This window comes from Myiozetetes cayanensis, unplaced genomic scaffold, assembly GCF_022539395.1.
Source record: "Myiozetetes cayanensis isolate MyiCay16 unplaced genomic scaffold, myiCay2020 scf6-25, whole genome shotgun sequence".
Taxonomy (NCBI): domain Eukaryota; kingdom Metazoa; phylum Chordata; class Aves; order Passeriformes; family Tyrannidae; genus Myiozetetes; species Myiozetetes cayanensis.
This window is the reverse complement of record NW_026087853.1, coordinates 7,517,856-7,542,334: the sequence shown is the minus strand read 5'-3', so window position 1 is coordinate 7,542,334 and position 24,479 is coordinate 7,517,856. Positions and strand designations below refer to the sequence as shown.

Genomic DNA, 24,479 nt, shown 5'->3' with positions numbered 1-24,479 from the left:
GATAATTTATCATATTGTGATATTAAAAAAGACATCCTTTTTACAGTGGCTGCTGTGTAGCATTCTAATGTGCTATTTTTCTTTAGCATGGTAGGAAGCCTTTTTCATGCAAAATGTTTTTTTTCTGGGGTTCTATTCAGCTCATTCTTTATAATACTGCATCACTTACAACAGCACCTTTAAGTGCTTGTCTCTTTCAAGGATTCTGTCAATTTTTTTTATGTTATAATGACAGAATCCTCCTATGTAAGACAATTGAAGTGGAGCATTTAAAGAGGACCTGAATTGTCAGACATGTTTCTTGGACAGGTATATCCACACTGGTCTCCACTTACGAGTTTTAGACATTTACTTTCATTTATGCTTTACCAAGCCATAGCTAAGGTACTGCTAATATGATTTACTGATCATGCAGGATTTTCTTAAGTGTGCTGTGTGTCCCATTCACTGGTTCTCACGATGGTTTGATGACAGATAACAAATAGATACTTAATTTTGTCATCTTTATTGCTCCTTGTTTCCTAATGACTAAAGTGTTATTTCTAATATAAGTCATGTATCATAGTAAGTACTTGTCTATCGATGTGTGTAGCACTGCATCATCCAAAGTATATGTATCCCTGCCAAAACACCTTGAACTGCTTAAACAAAAATGTGGAAAAGTTAGATAAAAATACATAAATTCTTCTTTCACCTTCTGCTTTTTTCACCTTGAAAAAATGAAATAGTTCTCTTCACGTTGTCTGGGAATAGCGAATCAATTTTTCTTTAACAGAGTACAATATAGAAGTGATTTTTTTTTTCTTTTTTTAGGTTCTCTCAGGGGAGCTAGATGGTCTATGCTAGCATGGCAGTTTTGCATATAAATTTGCCATCCATTGGTAGTGGCAGTTTATGAAAGGCTTGTACGAACTACCCACAGTAAACCAATTTAGCAAGGGTTATATATCTGTCAGTTACAATTAAATCCATGAAAAATATTGGCTCTGAACTAGGACTTTTGTAATTTGATTTACACTGTAGTTGAAAAATAAGTGATTTCATTGGAAAATGGTCTTTATTCAACTGAATGTGAATTCTTTGTAATTTCTTGGTGAGAAATCTTAATTCAGAATGGTGGATGTCTAAACATAGTTATTTAATTAACCTGCTACTGTACACCATTTTGTGAACATTGGGCAAAATTACCTTCCTGGCTGCATGATGCCTGTCAAGGATGTGTGTTTCCAGGGAATATTTAGTGTCTGTTCAAATTTGATATAATGACATTTATTGCTAAAGATCAAATTGCTTGTTCATTTAGGGATTATGATACTACTGTTATGCAGAATATGACCGACATTTCTAAAATGGATTCCAGTATAGTGCCATCACCTCTCCAAAATACAGACAGATTAAGTCAGAGTTTATTTTAGTAAAAAAGGCTTGAGCCTGTGTATTTTAAAATTTTACATGCTTTTTAATCCATTCCTTTTACTTTTTCCTTCTCATTATGTCTGATTTGCAACTTGACAACTACATAAGCATCAAATGCTAACAAAACACCACTACAAAAACATAAACACTTCACATCCATTGATTTCAAAGGAGGTACCATATGTTACAGTTATGCCTGTGCTAACATACTTGGCTGGGTCAGGATCTTAATTTCCTCAGCATTCAAAATGCCATTGAGTCTAGTCATTACCTAGTGAATTAGTGGAGTCTTTTCCATCTACATGTCTGCTCCTAATTAAACTGTGGTAGAGTATTTGGCACCCTCCACTGAGAGATGAATGAACAACTTTGAGATATATACATATATATATATATAGTATTTTTTAAATTGTCTAAAACATGTAGTAGAGGTCTATGATAGGACCAGAATTCAAATCATATGGTTCTTTAAGTGTGAGATGGTTCTTCCTCTTTTCTCTGGTCTCAGAGTTTATAGCCCTTCCATCTCTCTCGGTTATGGGGTAGTAATCTGTGAGACCCTGACTGTCAGTCTCCTGGCTGTTTCTGTCTAAAATTGAGTAGGATTGTGTAGATCATTCTCTCTGTTATCACTGGCTCTTTTCTCTACAAACTCAGCCTTGGATGTGATTTCTTCTGGGACAACACATTCCTCACTGGTCTTGGGGGAGTTTTGTGTTCATTGACAGACATGTGGCTTTGTGATAGCTCCATTCAATTCAGCATATCCAAAATATATGGGCTTTATTAGATTAAATTGCTAGCTTGCCTCCGACCATCAGTCTCACATTCGTGTCTTGCTGTCAGACAGTTTCTTTGAATTTTGGGTTTCACAGTTTTTCGGTCTGTCTTTTACTTTTTGCAGACCTGCCTTCTGGCAGGGACATAGGCTTGATGTTCTGCACTGTCTTGATGAGTCTGGAAGTCAGCCCATTATTTTGTTTGCTGTGACTCCCTCGTCCTGTTCTCCTCAACTCCAGCTCATTCAGTATGTTGGGGGGAGGATCTGGAAATCACGAGTCCCCACAAAAGGGGCACATGGGTCTGGCAACACTGGAGAAGGTCACAGCATGGGAACAGTGACTGCCATGTGGTGATGGGGCACGAGGTCTCTCCTTGTGACCTTTAGGTGTGAAATGGGGTAGCCAGTAGCAGTGGAGGAGGAGAGCTGCAAGAGGAGGAAGGGCCAACCAGCAATGCATCCCTCAGTTTCTGATATATTTCAGTGTTTCGGTGAAAATTGTTAAATATGCATTTAGATTTCACTTTAATAAGGGCCAAAGATCTCAAGGTCTAGAGTTTTGGCTCAGGACTCCAACAGGTTACTGAAATTTGAGTAGATCTTTGTTATTTTCTAGTGATCTCATCAAATGTTTCTAAAATTTTGGGGGGTTTAGTCCCAGACTCGTGTGGTATGATTTTTGTTTTTATGCTTCAGCATCCATCCATTAGGCTTGCCCTTACATAGCTGGAACAAATTAATTCTAGCTTGCAGATGTTTTCTTTTGTTGCCTTTCTTTGCCCTGACTTCCACTGCAGGCTGACAGACAGATAAACTTTAAAAAAAAATAATTCCTTGATTGCTCTGAATGTCTCTCCCACTCTTGCCAGTGAAGGTTAAAATTACATCCATTGTTGTGCTGGGTGAGGGGTCTCTGACCTTGTGCCACCAATTTCTAAAGCTTTTCCAAATTAGGTCCTTGTTTATTTATTTTTAAAAATTCTTTATCTTGTAATGATATATTCAAGATGTATTTGCCATCTTCTTTTCCCAAACACTTTTGATTTTAATAGGATTTCCTTCAGCAATTCTGCTGACCTGTTGGTTCTGCAGAAACATGAATTTGGAAAAGTTCAGCAATGGAGTGTGAACCCCCCAGTGTACAAAACCCACTAGATTAGAGTCAGTTAATTAATGAGATACTTCAGTGGTTTGCATGATTTAGGCTGTCTTTAGGCACTGAGAAAAATGTTACTAGTCTGCAAGTATTGTGATGTTTGTGTTTATTTTATTTGCAGAAATGGAACTGAAATATAAAGCTAGCCTCCTTTTTATCAACATCCTCATTAAAATGGAGCCTCTATCCACTATTCAATGTCTGTAAAAATGTCTGTGTACAAAGTCTTGTATCCTTCATGATTATAAACTTCCACTTGTGTTTCTTTTTCTTACCCTGCATTGTTCTCTGCATTGAATAAGAAATACACAGAAAGGGCAAAAAGAAAAAGAGTTAGTAATAATACCTAGTTCTAGCAATAAGGGGCATTTCCATCACAGGATGGAGGTACTGTCTTAGCTCTCCTTAAAGGAGGTCAGGGCAGGATGCCCACAGCCTGGGATGACTTTTCTGAAATCACCAAATTTGTATTGCGTATCCTCGTTTCTGTTCTTTCTCTCTCCCCTCCCCCCACCATTTCTTTTAGCTCTCTTTCCACCTCCCACCAGACCTGTTTTTATTCCTTTTGACTTGTCGTATTCTTACATTTTTTTTGTTCATTCTCTTCTAAATTCCTTGTGTTTCCTTGCTTTTTACAAATGTTACCGGTAGCTGGTACCACTGCAGCTGGAGTTGACCACAGAAAGCTGGACATATTGTTGAATAATTTGCCTATGATGGGTGTGATCCTGAATGGGCCTGAAATTATTGTTATTGCACTTAATTATAATAATTCATTTTCATAAGTGAATAAAAGCACTGGAGTGCAGTTACTGCTGATTCGCTCTCTAGTTATGGGCCAAAGTTACTTTCAGATTTATGGGTTCACATGTTATCTTGGATCCTCCCCTCCCTGCAAGCCCTTGTATCTGGATGATTTCCTGCACTGCACATTGCTGTCCCTGCAGGTGAGCATGCCTTTTGGATGAGAACTAGATAAAGAGACCCAGGAGAAGCTGCAGTTAAATTGATCCTTAAGGCGAGAGCCATGCTAGCCCTTTAGTATGCTGCTTTTCCAGCAGTATTCATTCCAGAACACTGGGATGAACTTCAGAGCTGAGAATATAAAGCTGTCACTTAATATTGGTCCTCAAACACAGGCATGCAAGGAGTGTAAGAAGAATAAATAGTATTATACCAAACCTTTCCTTTATGTACTTAGAAGTGTGTGCATGCACCTGGGATCTGCCTGCTCTTAGTTTTTGCTGTTGTGAAGGGATATATTTGAGTAATCTTCATGTTTATTGGTACTTTCATGAGCACTTCTGCTTTATTTCTGAATGAAATCAGTCTGGCTCAGCATCATGAATGAGTGTGACACATTATAACCCTATAATCTCTGGTAGATACCACCTACAGATATATTTAGTGAGCAGGGAAACTAAATATGAAATCAGTGTTTTTCTACTGCCAAATCTGCTTTTAAACATTAAAAGAGGAACTCCCTTAAGCTGCTTTTCTCTTCCTCCTCCCATTTGTCTTGAAAGCTCACTTCCATTGTAAAAATGAAGATGACCCTCGAGACTTGTTAAGTTTGGGATCTGGTCCAGTATGGGAAGCTATTTTATTATCTTTCTGTTTCATAGAGGTGGTCTTAAAAAGCTAATTTGATACACAGGGTTTTTCTGTGGGTGAAGCCATCATTGCGGTTAGGGGGAGCAACACCCTGATGGAGGTAACTTAATGTTTAGGTGAGAAGCAAACCAATTTTCCTCTTGCTTTGGCAGCTATAATCTAATAGGTGGAGGAGAGAACAGGAAAGGACTGTTTAGATAAGTGCTCTGAAAACAGCGTATATTTTAAAATTCATTTTAATCAAGTGACCCTGGAGTGGGCATTTGTACTTATATATATTTATATATTTAGGTTTTGTTTCAGTTTTTTTTGCCTCGAGGGAGGTTATTTCTATGAGCACCTTGGTAGCGTGTCAAGGTTGAGCTAGCAGGCTAATACACAAAGCTGGCTTCATGCAGCTTTTATGGGGAAACAGCCTTGAGTGTGTCACCTCTGATGCACTTTGCTTTTGAGGCAGCTGTTTCATTTATTCTAAGGTTTGCTTGTTTTCTGGGACTGTATTTCCATATTCATATCACTATGAAAGGGGAAAGAAAAGAAAGTGTTGAATAAGGGTACTGCTTGAGTCAATAGGTAGAAGAATATGCTGCTACCTTTGGTGGAGCCTCCTGCAGTGTTTACGGGAAGGGTTGGTTGTTTCTTAACCTTTTTGTTTGGAAAAAATGTTGAGGAAAAGCTTTTACAGTTGCTTTGTGAGGGTGCTTGAATAATTGTATAGGGATGCCTGTCTGCAGCTTAGCCGCCATACAGAGGAGGACGTGGAAAACTGGAACAATTGAGAACTTAAATAAAATGTTCAAATTACCTGCCCTTCCCAGTTGATAAAGGCAGGGACAGTTCAGTGCCGTGCTTCCTGCTGTTCCCACCTGTCTGCTGTAGATCATCCTGGCTTGGGCACTGCATTTCACTGCACACACTGGGTGCAGGTTTGTATGCTGTCATCTTTTCATCTTCTCTAGTATGAAGGGCAGTCCCAGAGGGTGGCTCAGCCTGCTCTGCTCTGTTTGCTGCTTGCATTTACCATTTTTTGCTTTGCTGAAGTAGGTTTTCAGCTTTGGTTCTTGCTTTGCCAGTATTTCTCTGGGTTCAGGAGTGACAGGGAAGTGCTGACTGCAAAGTGCCTTCTTTTTGTAAAGACACAAAGAATATGTCAGTCTAATAAGTGCACACCATTTTAACAACATAATGTTCCTGAAACATAGTAAGTAGGAATCAAACTCTTCCGGCAGATTTGAGGTTAAATTTAGCAAAAAAAAAAAAAAAGGAGAATCATTCTTTAGCAGAGATGTGAGCTTTTGAACCTGGCTTCCATGTGCAGTATCCAGCTCAGGGCTGAAAGCAAGCCTGACTCATAGAACCATAGAATTGTTTAGGTTGGAATGGATCTTTGAGTCCAACTGTTAACCCAGCACTGCCAAGCCCACCATTAAACCATGTCCCCAAGTGTCACATGCACATATCTTTTAAATACCTCCAGGGATGGTGTCTCTACCACTTCGCTTGGCAGCCTGTTCCAGGGCTTGACAGCGCTTTATGTGAAGAATATTTTCCTAATATTCAGCCTAAAGCTCTCCTGGTGCAATTTGAGGTCATTTCCTCTTGCCCTACCACTTGTTACCTGTGAGGAGGGATCAACTCCCACCTCGCTACAGCCTTTCAGCCTATTGTTCTCTGTAGAGAGCAATAAGGTCCCCCTTGAGCCTCTTCTTTCCCCAGCTGAACAACCCCAGCTCCCTTAAGGTGCTCTTCCTCATCAGACTTGTGCTCCAGACCCTTCACCAGCTCAGTTGCCCTTCTCTGGAGATGCTCCAGCGCCAAAATGTCTTTCTTGAAGTGAGAGGCCCAAAACTGAGTACAGGATTTGAGGTGTGGCCTCACCAAGTGCTGATTCACCAGTAGGTGACTGCGTGCTCTGTGTCTGGAGGGTTCACCTGATAGATTTGCAGTGAAGGGGTTACTCTCTGTCACTCCCCTTCCAAATCAGGTGCAAGTGCTTTAACAGGAGTGGGTGTTTAGTGGGTCAGCAGCTGTGATGCAGAAGATGAAGCTCCTGGTGGGTGCTGTGGAGAGTGCAAGTGTAAATTGTTCCAGCTGTGGTATATCACAGCCATGGAGGCTCTTCATCCAGTGAAACTACCTAGTTAACACTGGTACTGAGAGAGTTGTCTGATAGTTGGATAAAGGGATAATACTGTTGTTCGGCTTGTGTGGGGTACCAGGGAAACATTTTAGACTGGCCATGGAAACAGTAATTCTGGCCAAGCACTGCTTTTCTCGGAAGTTTGATCTGCTGGGCAGTTCAGAGTTGTAGTTACACCTGTAATGGTAATTTACTTCAATGCAAGGTGTATAAAACATGCTGGTACTGACCTTGGGATAATTGCATAAGGATAAATGGTCATAAGTGGGTGGGAGGCAGTATTTCACAGGTTTTTCAAGTAAGACTATGATTTCCAGGAAACTTAAAAGAAGCAGGCGTGCAGCTGTTGCTGAACTTTCCTCAGACCGAGTCTTTTGGCTCCCATAAACTTCTTTGGAAATCAGATAACATGTCTGAGCTTTCTAAAAATATTGCTTTAAAAATCTTTGTGTAGGATATTATAATTTGTAGTGTTGCAATAGAAAAGTACTCTGTGAGTGCTTTTGTTTCAAGCTTTTTGACCTTTTAATGGTTTGTGGGGGATTTTTCCTTCCTTTTTTTTCCCCTATTAAATCTGCAACTAATCACTAAAGAGCCTAGCAATGACAGCATAAAGGCATGTGCCTGGGAAAGTTATGAGAAAAACACCTTTTTATTAGAATAATGTGAACAAAGAATTGAAAGTTTCTAGATTTAGTTCAAATGCACTAACTGAGCCCTGTGTTATTCAGACTGATTTTCAAAGTGGCATGTCCTTTCGGTCGCATTGAGTACTTGAAAGGTAGGAGACTAGAATTTTCTTTTCTTTGGCATGGTGTTACACCTGCAGTGGATCATCCCTGCAGGTCAGACATTTATAAATTGAAATGGTAAAACTGGAACAGAATCAACTGAAAAGACAAAATGCACCTTCAAAAGCTATTTAGTTCAGTGAAGACCCCAGGCTGGAAAATCTGGCTCTATGTTTGCCCTGCGGCTGTTCTGACACACCTAACCATTACAAACAAACCCATCATAGGAAGAAGAGTGGGTTTGGGAGGAATGCTTTGCATCTGTTTATCTGTAGCTGGGAACTCAAGTTGTTGCTTTCTTCTGAATTCTTGCAGGTGAAAGTGATGGTGAGGATTTGTTCCTCTCAAGGAGCACACGAAACATCTGAATCCATGTCCTTCCTAAAGGTAGACCCACGAAAAAAGCAAATCACCTTTTATGATCCAGCAGCAAGTGGGCCTTCAAATGCAGGCCACAGAAGAGGTGTTGTTGCTGTCCCAAAGATGTTTGCCTTTGATGCAGTTTTCCCCCAGGATGCTTCACAGGTATTGGAATCACTTGTATAAACCTCCCGAGTCTTCTCGTGGCCACTGCATTTGATTGCCTGAAGAGTTCCTTCTGTTTCTGGGGAACTTTATTTAAATGAGTTGCCCTAGTGCCTGGAAAAACATGGTAATTAATAGACAAGTATGTAAATTCTTATATTTTTCAGCTTGGTTGAGATGTAAAATTAAGGAGTAATAGCTGGGGAGATGGATTTGCTGACTAAATTGCCTTCCTGCATTTTCTCTTGTTAGAGCAAGACACACAGCCAATTTGAAATTCAGTTTCCATCCATTTGATGGCCCTGAAATAAAGTCCTTCCCCACGGCTTTCAATGAGAAATGAACATGTGCCTAATGTTAAACTAAATGGTGTTGTTAGGAGCAAAGATAAAGCTAACCCCTTGGGATTCCTGTACTGAAGCAGCCAGGGAGCTCTAATATTCTCTTCACCACTTCCAGATTGTTTATACTGTGGTTTTGAGTGATTATTTTATCTTGATGGTTTTGATGATCGTGGTGTAAGCCTTTCTTTTGGCCTGCAAAAGGGTATATTTGTACAGTAGTAGCCCTAGACCTGAAATCTGCTATACAGGCAGGACAGCTGGTCTTTGAGAGGATTGTGATGGGCAGGGTACTCAATGAGGTTGTACTCATGTACACCTGAAGTTTCCCTCTGGGGTAAAATCTTTCATTCAGAAAAAAAGTTCTAGAACAACTTTAAAAAGAAGAACAAATTCAACAGTGTATGAAGAACTGTGCCAAGTTTGAACTGCTGGAAAGAAAATTAGGGTGAAAAATACCACAAAGCTTCCAGGTTGAAAATAGCCTATTAATGTTGAGAAAATACGACAAGATCTAGTTCATAATCCCACCCTCAGATCTTCTCCTAACGTTGTTAATTTTTTGGATCCCAGAGTATAGATATGAAAATATCTATTAAGTCTAAGTTCTGGCCAAGCACTAAAAATGGAGAATAACCTCCCCTACACAGCAGTGCCCAGAGGAATGGTAACCACATCTGGAGGCTGTTTTTAAGATCCTGCATATGTTCTAACAGAGTCTTTGTGAAGAAGTATGAAACAGTGATTTCAACATTAGTCCAGAACTGCAAGTGAGTTTTTTCTCACTTGTGCTGCCAGCCCTGCTGCAAGGTGGCTGGTCACAGCCTGCCTCTCTGCTGTTTTTGGCACCAGTCCTTCAGGCTGTTGACCCCTGTTTTGGGCTGGCTTTTCGGTCCCTTGTGGTGGGTCTGTTGGGTGGCCTGTTGTGGTGTTTCTGGGTGACGTTGGCCAGTGCAGCCACTTCTGTGCAGGCGTCATTGCTGGAGGCAAACTTGCTGCCATGCACCTGCAAACAGAGCCTTATCGTTTCACTGTAGTTACATATTTACACCAGCCCTCTCCCCTGCCCCCAGTTACTGTACTTAATAGATCATCGTATTGTGTATTTGAAACCGTCACTGACGTGGATAAACTGGTTTTAACACACTCAAATATTTTAGCAAATTCTCCTTATTGATGATGATGTTTCCCTTGGAAAAGGAAAATGTGATGCTATGAAATCTTATTCATGGATCTTAATGCATTTTCTTCAGTATGGATGTCTTTTTAATTCCTGTGAGCACTCCTCAGTAGCTTAATTTCAGTGGAGTTGCTACTATTACTGAATAGCCTTGGCTAAGCTATTATACCAGCAGGAAGCCTCGTTGGATACCATTCAGTCTGCTACATTAGTCATAGAATCAATATTCCAAGAGAATAGGTTTAATAGAATTGAAAACTATTTTAGGCTGTAGTAGCGTATTTTATTATTTTTTTAAGATAGCATAGTTACTAAAATAATAGGACTGATGCCATAAAAATGGGGAGAATATTGCACCTCAAAAATATTGAGTCATTCATTTCATTACAGAAGAATAGTAAAAACCACAGCAGTGTATGTCTTTTACTTATTTGTCTCCAATCTTTCTTTCAGGCTGAGGTATGCTCTGGAACAGTAGCAGAAGTAATCCAGTCTGTTGTGAATGGTGCAGATGGTTGCATATTTTGCTTTGGTCATGTCAAGCTTGGTGAGCTCCCAAATTCGTTACAGTTAATTACTATGTCAGTCTGGTAATTACATGCTGTCAGCTCCTGGAACAATAAACCTGGAGTATATGAATAGATTAGAATTTCTTTTTAATTAGCTTTGCAAACTTATCATGGTTTATTTCTACACTGTGACTGTAAGTTTTAATTTGAAAAGGTAAAACGTGGCATCAGGTTAGCTTATTCAAGAGCAGGTTTATGTGGGTGCATTGTGATGAAAATCAAAAGATCAGAGATGTTTTTAACATTAATTTGCTGTGGGTCTGACTTACAAAAATTGCAAACCTAATTGAATAAATAGTAATAGATTAATAATTACATACTTTGAATTTTTGCATCTGTTCTTCATGTGGCATTACATGCAATGTACAGTGGTGATATGAAGACACACTGTCTTGTACAAGAAAGGTAAATTATGTTCATGTTTGTCTTTTCATTCTAGGAAAATCTTTTACCATGATTGGGAAAGATAACTCCACACAAAGCCTTGGTATCATCCCCTGTGCAATTTCTTGGCTCTTCAAATTAATCAATGAACGTAAAGAAAAAACTGGAACTCGTTTCTCTATTAGAGTATCTGCTGTGGAGATCAGTGGCAAAGATGAAAACCTTAAGGATTTGTTAGCTGAAGTAGCCACTGGCAGCCTTCAGGATGGCCAGTCTCCTGGGGTTTATCTGAGAGAAGATCCAATATGTGGAACCCAGGTATAATGAATATCACAGCATAGATTTTTTTGAGCCTGACTTTCTTCTACTTTTTATCTCCTGTTATCTGACAACAATTATGACAACTTTTAAGACAGTAAAAAAAATTTATTGCTTTTAATTTATAAACCCTTCTCCCATGGTGTGCATATTTGTTTCTTTTAGTGCCCTGGAGATTTAGCCAGTTCAGTAAAAAAAATAATAAAAAATTGCCCCTGTGCTAATTAGTCATTTTCTTGTTTATATTCAAGCTTCAAAACCAAAGTGAGCTAAGGGCCCCGACAGCAGAGAAAGCTGCCTTTTTCCTTGATGCTGCAATTGCTGCCAGAAGCACCAGCAAACCTGAATGCGAGGAAGAGGATAGGAGGAATTCACATATGCTCTTTACTCTTCATATATACCAGTATCGCATGGAGAAGAGTGGCAAAGGAGGAAGTATGAATCTTCTTACCATATTGTTTATTTTCAAATTATGTGGTCTTGGGTTAGTTTTAGTAATAACTTGCAATGAACTTGAAAAAATGAAGTGAACTCTCAAGCCAGTTGAGTCACCTTTAACTTTTGTAGCTGTGGCCAATATCTGGTTTCCTCACAATTAATATTTAATTTGGTCATTATCACATGCTATATTCATTATTTTCCTCATTTGAATACATCTTGAATACCAAGTTTGGCTTGAGTCCATGCAAGAACGTGATGTGCAACTGTTTTTCCCCTTTTTGTTTTAGTGTCTGGAGGACGCAGTCGTTTGCATCTCATTGATCTGGGGAGCTGTGAAAAAGTGCTGAGCAAGAGCCGAGATGGAGGAGGCTCTCTGTGTCTGTCTCTCTCTGCCCTGGGCAATGTAATTTTGGCCTTAATTAATGGTGCTAAGCATGTGCCATATAAGTAAGTGAATTCTTGTCTGCATTAGCTTGAATTTGTAACTGGTGTTACCTAAGAAATGAATTGCATCAACAACTTACTTTTTAGCTAAGATCAAGTTAAAGGAAATTCTGTCTGAGAGGGGTCTGTCCTCTTTTAAGGCCACTTCTGTATTACAGATACATGTATCTATTCATCTACCTGTCCGTATGGACATACACACAGGTTTCTAAATGTTACAAAGTAACATGAAATCCTTAGTTACATAGCCAAAAATTATATTCATGTGGGTATGTACTGACGTTGGGTGAAATGTTCGGGACAGTTTGGTTGTTGGAAAAAGTGAAGGGAAAATGGCCAAGGTGTTTTCTTTCTATCTCTTCTTTGATTCCTGGATTTGGAGTTTTGGCTGATCTCAGCCAGCTAGACATTAGTGAAAAATTTAACCAAAATTTCATAGGATTTTCTCTTCTTTTTCCAAAATAAAACTTGTATTGAAATTTCAGAAAATACTTGAGAGTTTATCAAATATGGTCATCAAAGGCTGTTATTCCTGTGTGTCTTTTTGAATAATACATCTTTTCAGTTAAAAAAAAAAGAAGACCACCATGTTGCACATTTGTTTAGCAGAAGTGAACACTTAGCTGTGTTCCTTTGTGGAGTGTACTTGATGATAATTTTGTGTCAAACACACCTGTGGGGAGCCCAGCTTGAAGACAGTAGCCACACTGGTGATACCCTTACCAGAACTTGGCCTTCAGTCCTTAAATTTAATTGCTGCTTGTCTTCATGCATTATAACTTTGTGCTGTTGTTATCAATCATGTCATTTCACATATTTATCTAGTGATGCATCTCAAACAGGTGTTGTTTCTTTCTGTATTAGGCAGAAAGATATTTTCCTCGGGCTAGTTGCTAGGTTTGTGTATGGAAGGGAAGATGGATGGGTTAGAGTGGGGAAGGGCAGATCCTCAACTTTGTCGTCTACCATGGTTTAGTGAGCAGACATAACAGTAGTTCCCTCATGGTGGACTAACCCAGGGAGCCAGTAGGAACCAGTCCCAGGGAGCCCTGAGGAGAGGTGTTTTGGAGACCAGTGGAGGACAAAAATGTCATCTCTCTTGCTAGCTTTACTGTCCACAGTGAAGGATTTGCATCACCAGGACAGCCTTCTGCTTCTCCTTGCTATGTTAGAGCAGGCCATAGGTGGTAGAATGGAAAGCACATTAGTTGGGGTGACACAATATATTTCTAGTATCTAACATTGTTGTATTTGTTTAGAAATTTCTTACCATTTCTGTTGACTTATTTTTTTTCTTATTATCAAAATTGTTTGCATAGAGCTCGCAGAGTGCAACTATCCAGGTGCTAAATCTGTTCAGCTAAAAATACAGCACTCATGAGCTGTTTTGGGCAATATAAGCTAAACCTCATAAAACAGTTATCAGTAAATCGTTTTACAGTTTTCTAAGTGTCAAAGAAAACGACTTATCATACTGCAAATACACAGGCAGGTAAATTAAAATACTGGTATCTTTGTATGTGTACATTTAGACACATTTTAAGTGTGGTCAATAACAGCATATTTCTCATCTACATGTAGCATACATGCATATATCCTATGAAAGTGAAAGTATGGTTTGTGGTGTAAAATTCTGCAGAACAAGATTGTGATTTCTTTAGGTCATTCTAGTGTTCTTATTTGTTGCATAGGGACAACAAGTTGACAATGTTGTTGAGGGAATCCCTTGGGAACATCAACTGCAGAACTACCATGATTGCACATATTTCTGACTCCCCAGCCAATTATGCAGAAACTCTCACCACCATTCAGCTTGCATCGCGAATCCACAGAATGAGAAAGAAGAAGTCCAAGGTTGGTTCACAAACAAGCAGAAATTAATTCATTTGAAAATGAGTTTTCCTAACCTCTCGGTAGGGGAACATGGGATTTCTCGATGGTAAGAAGTAATACAAAATGCATAAAAGCTCAGGAGATGAGCTAACAAATGACTTGGCACTGAGCCATCATCCTCCCCCTAATCCTTAATCCTGAATTTCCCTTCTTTTTGTTTCAAACACGTATTCTTTCTTTGCCTACATGTGGAACTATCTCAAAAGCTTCTATTTGTATTAATTGAAAATCAATAAGGAGGGAACAGAAAACTGTTGGGCAGAAAGATGGTGCATAATATTTAATGGAAATTATCTGAAAAGGTGTGATTGTTATATTACTACTAATACAGTAAAATCTATGTAGCATGACCTTGTTGTTTTAATTCACCCTCCACTCTAATTTTATTTTCCCACTAGATATAGTGGTGATAGTATAAACGAAGCATGGAATATATAGCAAACTTGACCTTTTAATTAATTACATATACATATACATACACTTATTGGTCAATTAATATTAATAACTTTTCCTGTATTGATCATTCGCAGTATGCATCCAGCTCCTCTGGAGGAGAGAGTTCATGTGAAGAAGGACATGTCCGGAGACCACCCCATTTGCGCCCATTCCACCCACGAACTGTTGCCCTTGACCCTGACCTTCCTGTCCTGAATATATCCAGTGATCCTGATTATTCATCCAGCAGTGAACAGTCTTGTGATACTGTCATATATGTTGGTCCCAATGGGGCAGCTTTGTCCGACAGGGAGTTGACAGATAATGAAGGTCCTCCAGAGTTTGTTCCCATAATCCCGTCCCTAAATAAGAAAAGAAGTAAAGACAATTCTGCTATTGGTAGGAGTTCTGACAAGGACCATTTTAAATGCAACACTTTTGCTGAACTGCAAGAAAGGTTAGAGTGCATTGATGGAAGTGAGGAGCCCATGAAATTTGCTTGTGGAGAAATCTCTGTTGGGTCCAGTTGTAGTCCTGTTCCTGGAGGTACAGAAAATGCACAGTCTAAGCTGATAAAGGAAAAGATATCCTCTCCTTCTGGAGGATTCAAGAAACCAATTCCACAAGAAGCTGCATCTCCCAAAAAAGGACATAATCTTCCTTTCCAGGCTGTTGTACCAAGGGGTGGCAATGGCAACTGTCAAGAAAACAGCACACCTCACTTGAAAGCAGAGGTTTCCAAGCTGCAGAGCAGAGCTGACAACAAAATAATAGACTCGATACTGGAGGGAGAGAGAGAGACAATCACTGAATCCCTGCAGTCCTCAAGGTGTAGCCCTTCAAGGAATCCAGAGCAGAATAAGGCCCCAGCTGAATGTGTAATTAAGGAAAAGCCCTCGTACATGAAGAGACCCTTGCCAAGCCCAGCACCTCCCCCTCCTCAGCAGAGAGAGCACTCACTGGGCTCCAAAGCTGAGAATCTGGAGCTGGACAATAGCAATGCAGTTCGGACTCCTCCTGTGGGAATGAGCAAACAGATGGGAAACAACCCTGAGCAAAACCCTGTAGGAAGCACATTCCTGGTTGGTAGCAACACCCAGAATCAGTCAGGTGCGATAGAGGTACACAGCTTCAGGTCGGCGTTCAGAGGGAAGTGTTTTGATCGGGATATACTGACCACCACAGTGACTTTGCAGCAGCCTGTTGAGCTGAATGGAGAGGATGAGCTTGTTTTCACAGTGGTGGAAGAACTGTCTATTAGTGGAATTATGGATAATGGAAGACCTTCCAGTATCATTAGCTTTAACAGTGACTGCTCTCTTCAAGCCCTTGCATCAGGTTCGAGGCCGGTCAGTATTATCAGCAGCATAAATGATGAGTTTGATGCTTATACCTCACAGGAAACTTCTACTGGTGTAAATATTGATATTGTTGTGCCCTTTGCTAAAGATCCCTTTACCAGCAGCAGACGTTCCTCCATCAGTTCATGGCTTAGTGAAGTCAGCATTTGTACAGTTGAAAGTGATGGAGCTCAGTCTAGTGACAGTTTTGTCGCACAGTCATCTTACAGCTGTAATAAGTCCGAGGAACCCTTCAACTTGGATTCATCCCATTTATGTGTCCCCCTGAAAAGCGCTCTGAATGACAGTGGATTTTGCTTCTCTGAACTGGAGGGTGAGAGCTTGAGTTCCAGCAAGCTGTCCTCAGGCATCAGCAAAAGCCCTCAAACCTCTGAAACTACCAAAGCATCTCAGATAAAAAGTGCTTTTTGTGTCACTGATCAACCCGTAAAAATTAAATTTAGTAATTCTCGTGATACACCAGTGATAGAAACCATACATTCTAGTCTTCCTAGGAAAACAAAAACTACCTCTTCTCCAATCCACAATAATACTGTCCTCAGCTATAAAGAGCTGCAGAATCCACATGGCATATTTGAAGATCCTTGGCTGTTACGCACCGATTATCAGTTGGAAGCAAAACCTGCAGACTCACTGCTGTCTCCAAAATCTCACACGTTCGGTACTGAGAAGCAGCCAGAAAAAGCTGCCCAGTATTTTGGCACAGCATCCAGGCCAACGAAGTCTCAGACTATGCTTGCCTGTTCGCAGAGGGTTGTGGATGGTTGTGAAATGGCCTGCAAATCCTCCAGCGGAGCTGCAAAGAAGTCGGAAGTTGTGATGAAGATGCCACAGCTGAAGAGAGGAGCCACCACACTTGGAGTGATGCCGGTGTCGCATGCTAACAGTACTTTGCCAGAGTCTGTGACCCGAGGGAATTCGGATGCTCCCTTGGCCACTGGCAGCTTGAAATCGTCACTGGGAAAGAAGAATGCACCACAGAAATCAACCATGTTGCCCAGACCAGGTGGACCAACACCTCCCACACCTCCTGTACGCAAGTCGAGCCTGGAGCAGAAACCTGTTGGTCTGGGTAATGGTGGGGGGAAAGCCTCTGGCCTGGACTTTGCCAGAGCTCCCACGCCAAAGGCTGAAGATGAAGCAGATTTAAGATTCAAAGCTGGGTCTTACTTTAGTGAAAGTGCCAGCAGCAAAATGAACCTGAAGGGTGACCACTCTTTGCCCAAGATGACGTCCAGCTTAAAGGTGAAGACATCAAAGAGTGAAACAGTCCACCGATACGGGAGCCACATGTCTCTGGAGAGGTGCGACAGTCTGACATCGGTTGGATCCAAAGCAAGTGTGGTGAGGGAGAGCGGGAGCGCTGGCAACAACCGGGCAGGGCGCTCTGTCCCCAGGCTGGGGATCCCCCCTGCTGCTTCCAGCGTGGGTTTACCACTGCCCTTCGCTGCCCCTGCACCAGGTAAAAACAGCCAGGCAAAACCTGTAGCTAACCAGAAGGTGCAAGCCAATGGGAATAAAAACCGGGGCCTCTCTGCTAGTGGGTCAAAGTCTCTCAGCTCCTCTGTGAAGTCCCTGGCACAGCCTGCAGGGAAGAGCTCTGGCATGGCCCCTGGCGGGAAGGCAGCCCCCCGTTCTGTGCAGCCTGTCAGCAGCAAACCTGGCCGAGGGACCATCATGGGGACCAAGCAGGCCATGAGGGCAGCCAACAGCCGCGTGAACGAGCTGGTGTCAGGTGGCTCTGCCAAGGCAGGCCACTTCCGAGGCTCCACCGACTCCGACAGTGGCAATGACAGTGGCATTAACCTCAGCGATGAGAAGTCACAAATCCCAGTGCTGCCATCCCCGTACAGCAAGATCACAGCGCCACGGCGGCCGCAGCGCTACAGCAGTGGGCACGGCAGCGACAACAGCAGCGTCCTGAGCGGGGAGCTGCCCCCAGCCATGGGGAGGACAGCTCTGTTCTACCACAGTGGGGGCAGCAGTGGCTACGAGAGCATGATTCGGGACAGCGAGGCCACTGGCAGCGCCTCCTCAGCACACGACTCCATGAGCGAGAGCGGGATGTCATCTCCGGGTCGGATGAGGAGCCTTAAATCCCCCAAGAAACGATCAACAGGTAAGGAATAAAGGGGCAGGTGTCCAGGTGTGTCTGCTGGTGCTCTACTGCATCCCTGGGGATGGAGGTGTTTCGTGGCCTCACAGAGAAGGTTTGGAGGGATCTCAGAGCAGGGAGGTGGACTGACTGCATGTGCCTGTGTGTGCATGTGTATTGCTGTGACAGCAGCTACCTGTCATTTATTTCACTTCAAAGCTGCAGGTGTGAGACAGGTGCTGTGGTGGAGAGGGCAGGAGAGGTGCAGGGTGCCCCCAGGGTACCGGCAGCCTCCCTGCGAGGGAGGAGGCAGCAGATGGCCCCCGGCAGATGAGGGACATTCCTTCCTTCCTCAACAGGGTCAGCAGTGAGCTCAGCACCACGGTAGCCCAAAACAGGAGGGTTTTATGGGTGTGTTGGCAAAAAGTGAGGGTGCTGGGTGAGTGCTGATGAGGGTTTGTGAGGAACAAGTAAGTGATCCTGGAAGAATGGTAAGAGAAGGAGGAGCTCTGCTGCTAGGCATCTGTGAGGGAATGTCAGTGAGAGGGCTGGGACTGCAGTTTGGAAACAAAGGAAAGGCCTGGAGGGAAGAAGAGTGTTTGTGAATTAATGAGGATTGCTGAATGTGCATTAGATTACCCAAAGATAAGGCTTAGGGGCAGAGCAGTAGGGTGTGTGTGTAAGATGCAGTGACTCCTAGGTTAATGCTACAAGCTAATTGTAAAATTGTACTGCATGATAATAGTATTTATAGAAAGAAATTTTAGTGTGTACGTGTGGACAGTATAAGCTGTAGGAAACTGAGCAGTAGGAAACTACTGACAGTTTAGTAGCTTAGAAGAGGCTACTCTGTCTCACTTTCTGAGTCTGACCACAGCTTGCAAAAGTGGGCGTTTGAGAGCCAGGTCCCCTTTCCTTCTCTCTGGTGCCTTTCCTTACTGCTTTTGCAGGTAGTGCTCATGTAAGTGTTGTTGTAGTCAAATGTATTTGTAGCCACCTTCAAAAATCAGGCTCATATAATTGCTGTTACAGTGTTTGTTTTTACTGATCTGGGTTGAGGTCCTATGGTATTGTAAAGAGTCTGTGGCAGTCGGTGCCACACAACTATGACCAACAGCCTCCTTCAGCAACCTGAGCATACTGACTATTGGAAATATAGTAGAACTAATATCAGCAATGCACTGAATCTGAACTTTGGGTTGGAAAGTGGTAATTACTGCAATCCCTGTAGGTACCCATGATGCTCAGTTCTGGCAGTAAAACCAAATGAGTGAAGCTGATGTAGATCTCATGGTGCTTTCTGGTCAAGGCTACTGAGTTGTTTCATCAAGTGATAAATCATTCTGGAAACCTAGTGCAACGTTTGCCACAGTTCTCTTTCCATAGCATATCAACCTCTTAAACCTTTCCTGCAAATCAATATTAACAGCTGTATGAGTTGCACACATATTGAGAAGGCATTACCCACTGATGGATTTGTATTTGTTTTTGCCCCAGGAAATGCTTATAAGATCTTTAAAAATGACAAACTATTTCTTTTTCCAACTGTAATTGCTCTATATCAGTAAATTATGTATTACTTTTTTTGGAGTGCTGTAGACTTCAAGAAAATAGTGAGTTTTATACATTAAATGAGGTTTGCTAGGAAGTGCATCAAATACTTCTTATGAAAAATGTTTGGTTCAGACCCTTTATTATCCTAAAATAATTGTAACCTTTGCACATTATTAGAGATTCTTGGAGTAGCTTTTGTTGCTCCAAACTGTGTTGGAGTCCTGCAATCTCTGGGACAGATCCTACTCCCATATATGTTACTGAAAACCTTGTTCCCTTATCCTTTAACATCATCCTTGGAGAAATGACATTAACCCTGGCTTGTACAGGGGAAGGATATGAAGTTTTCTGGCTAATTGCATGTGTTTGGTTGTATCTGTTTGGTGTCCTCTTCAGAGGGATCCTGCTGTCACCAGAGTGGTTCCAGGATCAGAGTTAAAGTGTGTGGTTTCCTCTGACAGGACGATAGTGGTGTTTCAGGCTAAATGGATTGAGGTGTGAGAATGGTGAACAGGTGTTGTAGTTAGAATCAAGTCTTCCCCTTTTGAAAACATTCCTGTTTTGTTCTTGTCACTAAGAAATTAGCAAGGATGAAATTGAGAGATTTTTTTTTTAAGAGTGTAAAATAGGTAGCTCTTCAGATATCAGTGGTCATGTGTTGCTTTGTTCTCGTTCTTGGCACATGTACTGTAAAAGTCAACCTTTTCCAGAATGAAGAGAGACTTATAATCACAAAAAAGTGCTGGACACCAAAGTGCTAACTCTTGTAATCAAAAGTATCAGCATTTTTGAAGGACATAACTCAGTCTCTGCTTCATGACACTTGAGCCCTAGCAGACACATCAGTGGTGGCAGTATGATGTTTCTTGGTAAATCTGGGAGCACCTCTACTGAGGGCCTGAAGTGGTGAGTTTTGTCATGCACTGACCTGAGTGCTGCTGGGAAGGGGTCATACATCTCAATGTTGGAGGTGGCTGAAGTTGCAGATTGGTTGGTTGATGCCTTCTGAATGCCTCTCAATCCCACAAAGTCACTGAAAACTGGTGGTATTTAGCACTCTAAAATATCAGCAGTAGTTCTGGAGGGAACTGTTTGGTCTTTGTGAAGAGATAGTACGATGAAAGGGGTCTTAGCCTTGCTTGGCTTCAACTGGAGGAGCAGGAGATTTCCAGATACGTCTGCCAATATCAGTATTGGATTACTCACTCTCTCATTGCCTTTGCAAGGGAATGAATACCACTGTAGTCCACCAAAGAAAAATCAATCCAGGCAAAATATTTTTGTGAGGAGAGAATAAAGAACTGGTGTTCAGACATCTGCTTTGGGAGAGGAACTGCTGTTACTCCCATCTGTGAACCAAGTGAGACATACTTTGTCAAGGCAGTAACTCAATTAGCAGCCTGAGGGTATTTTACTAAAAGGAAAAGATCAAGAAAAGTGTTTCTTCCTGAGTATCTCAAGAACTTCAATCTTTCTTTAATTGACTGCAGTACATTCTGCAGTGTGTTAAGTCTCTTAGAGTCTGAGGAATGCTTGCTTTTCTGTGTTTTAGGTCTCCAGCGTCGCAGACTGATTCCTGCTCCGTTGCCAGATGCTGCCTCCCTAGGAAGAAAACCCAGTGTCACTGGCCAATGGGTTGATCTGCCACCTTTGCCAGGCACTTTAAAAGAGCCATTTGAAATTAAAGTTTATGAGATTGATGATGTGGAACGATTACAGCGGCACAGACAAGAGGAAACTGAGGTCAGCACTTATTTTACATATTTTACAACAACTGTAGACAACTTAAATTACAATATACAGACAGAGTCCTTGCTTGAATGCCGGAATGGTGTTCAGGAAATTGATTGCAATTAAAGTACTATAATTATTAATTTTACAATTCATATGTTGGGGTACTCTTAACACAGAAAATGAAAATGATTACTGTCTAAAATTAATTGCGTCTAACATGACTGATGGTGTAAATGGAAGTCACCAATGAATACATTATGAGAAGACTTCATAATCTTAGCCTGACTGATGGAACCTTACAGACTCCCTCAATGATAGGGTCATTAACTCTTTATGTAGATGACAGAATTCTATTAGATCAGGGATACACTGAGTTTAATTTACTTGTAATTGGAAAACACTTTGGGTAATTCTGTTTTGTAGTCAAGAATTCTATGTTCTACTGATGCCTTTTTCCCATTTCTTTCATAATAGCCTTTCCAGGATGTTGAGAAGGTAGGAATACTTTTAAGAAAATAAGAATTCATCTGTTTTAGTATGAACTGTAAGTCTAACATTATCATTAGGCTGTGTTTATAATTTTCACTGCTGGAAAAAATATTTGACTACAACCAGTAGTAATTTCAGAAAGTATTAAAAGATGTTTGCCAATTCAGAGAAGTGAACAAATGCTCAAGTGATGTAGCCTGCTGATCCTCTACATTAGAATCCATTAATGTAAACTTCAAATAAAAAGATCCCCCAAAAAGATAAAACTCACACCAACCCCACAACCAAACAAAACAACCCACTTGGTAACTCCTACAAGCTTGTGTCAGACTGTTGAAAGTCAGCTCTCAACAGAAAAATTAATGGAATGGTCATTTCTGTGTCTTAAAAGGGTCTGATGTATTTCCATACCAAGCTGAAGATACTAGAAAGGCGCCAGCAGCGAATCAGAGAAATAAAGGCAAAGCATGAATTTTTGAAGGAAGAGTTGGAAGAGACAAAGTGCAGGCTGATGATGGATCCAAATAAGTGGAAAGAAGACTGTAAGTATTTTGCTAAAGTGGGTATGATGGCATCTAGCAGATTTTCAGCATGTCAGCAGTCCGACTGAAAAACTTGAGCACCTGCTAAGATATTTTGCTGAATCAAACCCTAAAATAATCTGTGACTCAATCTGTGTTTCGTTAATGCAGGATTTGAAAAAAACCACCCTCCAAACCAACCAGAAGAGAGCATCAAAGTGGTGCAGAGACACACTGTGATGCTTATTAATATTAAATATTTATATAATCTTTTATTATCCTTCTTTCTGAAGAAGGAAAAAGTTGTTCCCACGTTATAGCTGGGAAAATAAGACATGAGATTTGTTCACAAACTGAGTGCTGTGCTTAACTGAAGTCTCAAGGTAGAGTTTTGCATCTATTGAACAATATGGGGAAAAAAAAAATCCGAGTTCAAGAAAAATTAAATTTTACTTTACATTATTGTCTCCCTTGTGATAGAATAATGTTTTACCATGAGCTGTTTTCTTACTCAGTAATTTTTTTGTCTGGCAGTTGAAGTGGATCCTGATCTTGACAAGGAGTCACAGGAGTACCTGGAGGCACTGGAACAAGTGACAGAAGAACTGGAGCAGTGTGTTAATCTGTGCAAGTCACATATCATGATAGTGACGTGTTTTGATATTGGAATAACAGATGTGCAAGATGGAGTAAGGGAAGTGGAGGTTTGAAGAGAGGTTTTTCAAGGGACTGAAGGAAGTGAAGCTGGGTCGTCCGACATGAAGAAGTAAAGACATAAAGTAGCTGGGAAGTGAAGGAGGAAAGGTGAAGACTAAAAAGCAACAATGAATGTTGTAAGAGAAAGAAACAGCTGAGGGATGGGAATGTTCATAAATCATTTGGTGCCTCAATGTGACCTGAGCTGTACAAAGATAAAAGTAGGATCAAGTATTGCTTCTACCAGAGGAAAGTGAAAAAATTTAGTACAAACCGTTATGTTAATTAACAAACAAACAGCATACAGTGGAAGTGCCTTTAAAGTTCATTTGATTTTCATTTTTGTATTTGGTGCTACAATTAAAGCCAGCAAACCTAAGCAGACCACAAAATGTATTCCTACAAAATATTTTATACTGTATAGTGTATTTATGACTATATGTAAAAAACAAACAACATTGTAGCAAAAGCAATAAGTAAATTATGTTTTCATACCTGAACTTGCCTTCTTGTTTCATAGAAAAGCTGTTTTATGTAGCAGAATTAAAATTGTATTATAATTGTTTTCTTGGTTAGGGTTCAAGATATTTTTATGAACATTTATCTATTGAAAAGGAGTATTATGGCATTTTGAGATGATTGTTTTACCTTCAGGTTTTGTATTATTACTTTTTCAGATCAAAATAAATGTTTGTTTTCCATTTTATATATACATATATAGATATATATTAACTGCTTACCTACTTCCTTGGTTACTAACCTCACTTTTCACAGACCTGGTCTTTTTTGGAGTTGTAAACGTAATGTGAGGAAGTCTACAAAGGGCACTGTGGTTTGTTTTGGTTTTCTTTTTTCCTCTCTGACTGCAGGAATTGAGAATTATGTTTATTACCAAAACCATAAAACAAACAAAAAAAAAGGAGCAAAAAGTTTTTGTAAATGTTAAGTTAGGTCCATATTTTTATATAGTTTTGACTATAAATATAGCATTTGCATTTTGAACTTTTAAGACAAATAGTATATCTTTTTACAGTTTTTCTAAGGAAGGCAAACCCTCAGGATCAAGTTTATACATGCTGCATGAGATTTGTGCTTTTTTGAAGGAGGCCACTTAAGTGTGGAAACTATTGATAAATTGTTGCCAAACAAATACTTTTGAAAAGGTTTAATAGTGTATGTAATACCACATTTCATAACGAATCATATTTTCTAATCATCTTCCTTTTTATGGTTTTTTCAAATCCTTTGTATAAATATGTATTATAACAGCTTGCTTCAGTTTTTATCTGTGAATAAAAGATACATCTATTGTTATGAGTGCTTTTTGCTATGTGTGTGATTTTCATGTTCATAAGAGAGAGGATGGCCTGTGGTACACTGTATTAAATGTCATATTACATTGTCTCTTTGCCCAAGAGATATATAAGTGGGAACAGACTTCTGACATTAGTCATCATAAACCAATCAGGAAAGAGAGACAAAACACCAAAGGGTAAAATAAATAGTGATGATAATACTTATATTCTCTTAGCACTTTTTACTTCACAGAACAAAGACCTGCAACTCACGTGCTTGTTTTCCCTGATCAGAAAAAGCAATTA

At 40.5% G+C, this 24,479-nt stretch overlaps 1 protein-coding gene across 2 annotated transcripts in view; it reads left to right on the top strand.

Moving 5' to 3' along the window:
• Positions 1-24,192, top strand: part of KIF26A (kinesin family member 26A) — a 98,793-nt gene extending 74,601 nt beyond the window's left edge. Inside the window, exons 6-16 of one of the 2 annotated variants that reach the window (XM_050336563.1) lie at positions 8,214-8,423; positions 10,398-10,491; positions 10,953-11,215; positions 11,467-11,650; positions 11,944-12,103; positions 13,792-13,954; positions 14,524-17,908; positions 20,991-21,181; positions 21,647-21,667; positions 22,053-22,203; positions 22,717-24,192. In XM_050336563.1, coding sequence (XP_050192520.1) covers positions 8,214-8,423; positions 10,398-10,491; positions 10,953-11,215; positions 11,467-11,650; positions 11,944-12,103; positions 13,792-13,954; positions 14,524-17,908; positions 20,991-21,181; positions 21,647-21,667; positions 22,053-22,203; positions 22,717-22,892 — 4,998 coding nt within the window. In that variant the 3' untranslated portion in view covers positions 22,893-24,192. The remainder of the gene's footprint in view (positions 1-8,213; positions 8,424-10,397; positions 10,492-10,952; positions 11,216-11,466; positions 11,651-11,943; positions 12,104-13,791; positions 13,955-14,523; positions 17,909-20,990; positions 21,182-21,646; positions 21,668-22,052; positions 22,204-22,716) is intronic. The other variant, XM_050336564.1, reaches the window with a different exon arrangement.
• The last annotated feature ends 287 nt before the right edge of the window (positions 24,193-24,479 follow it).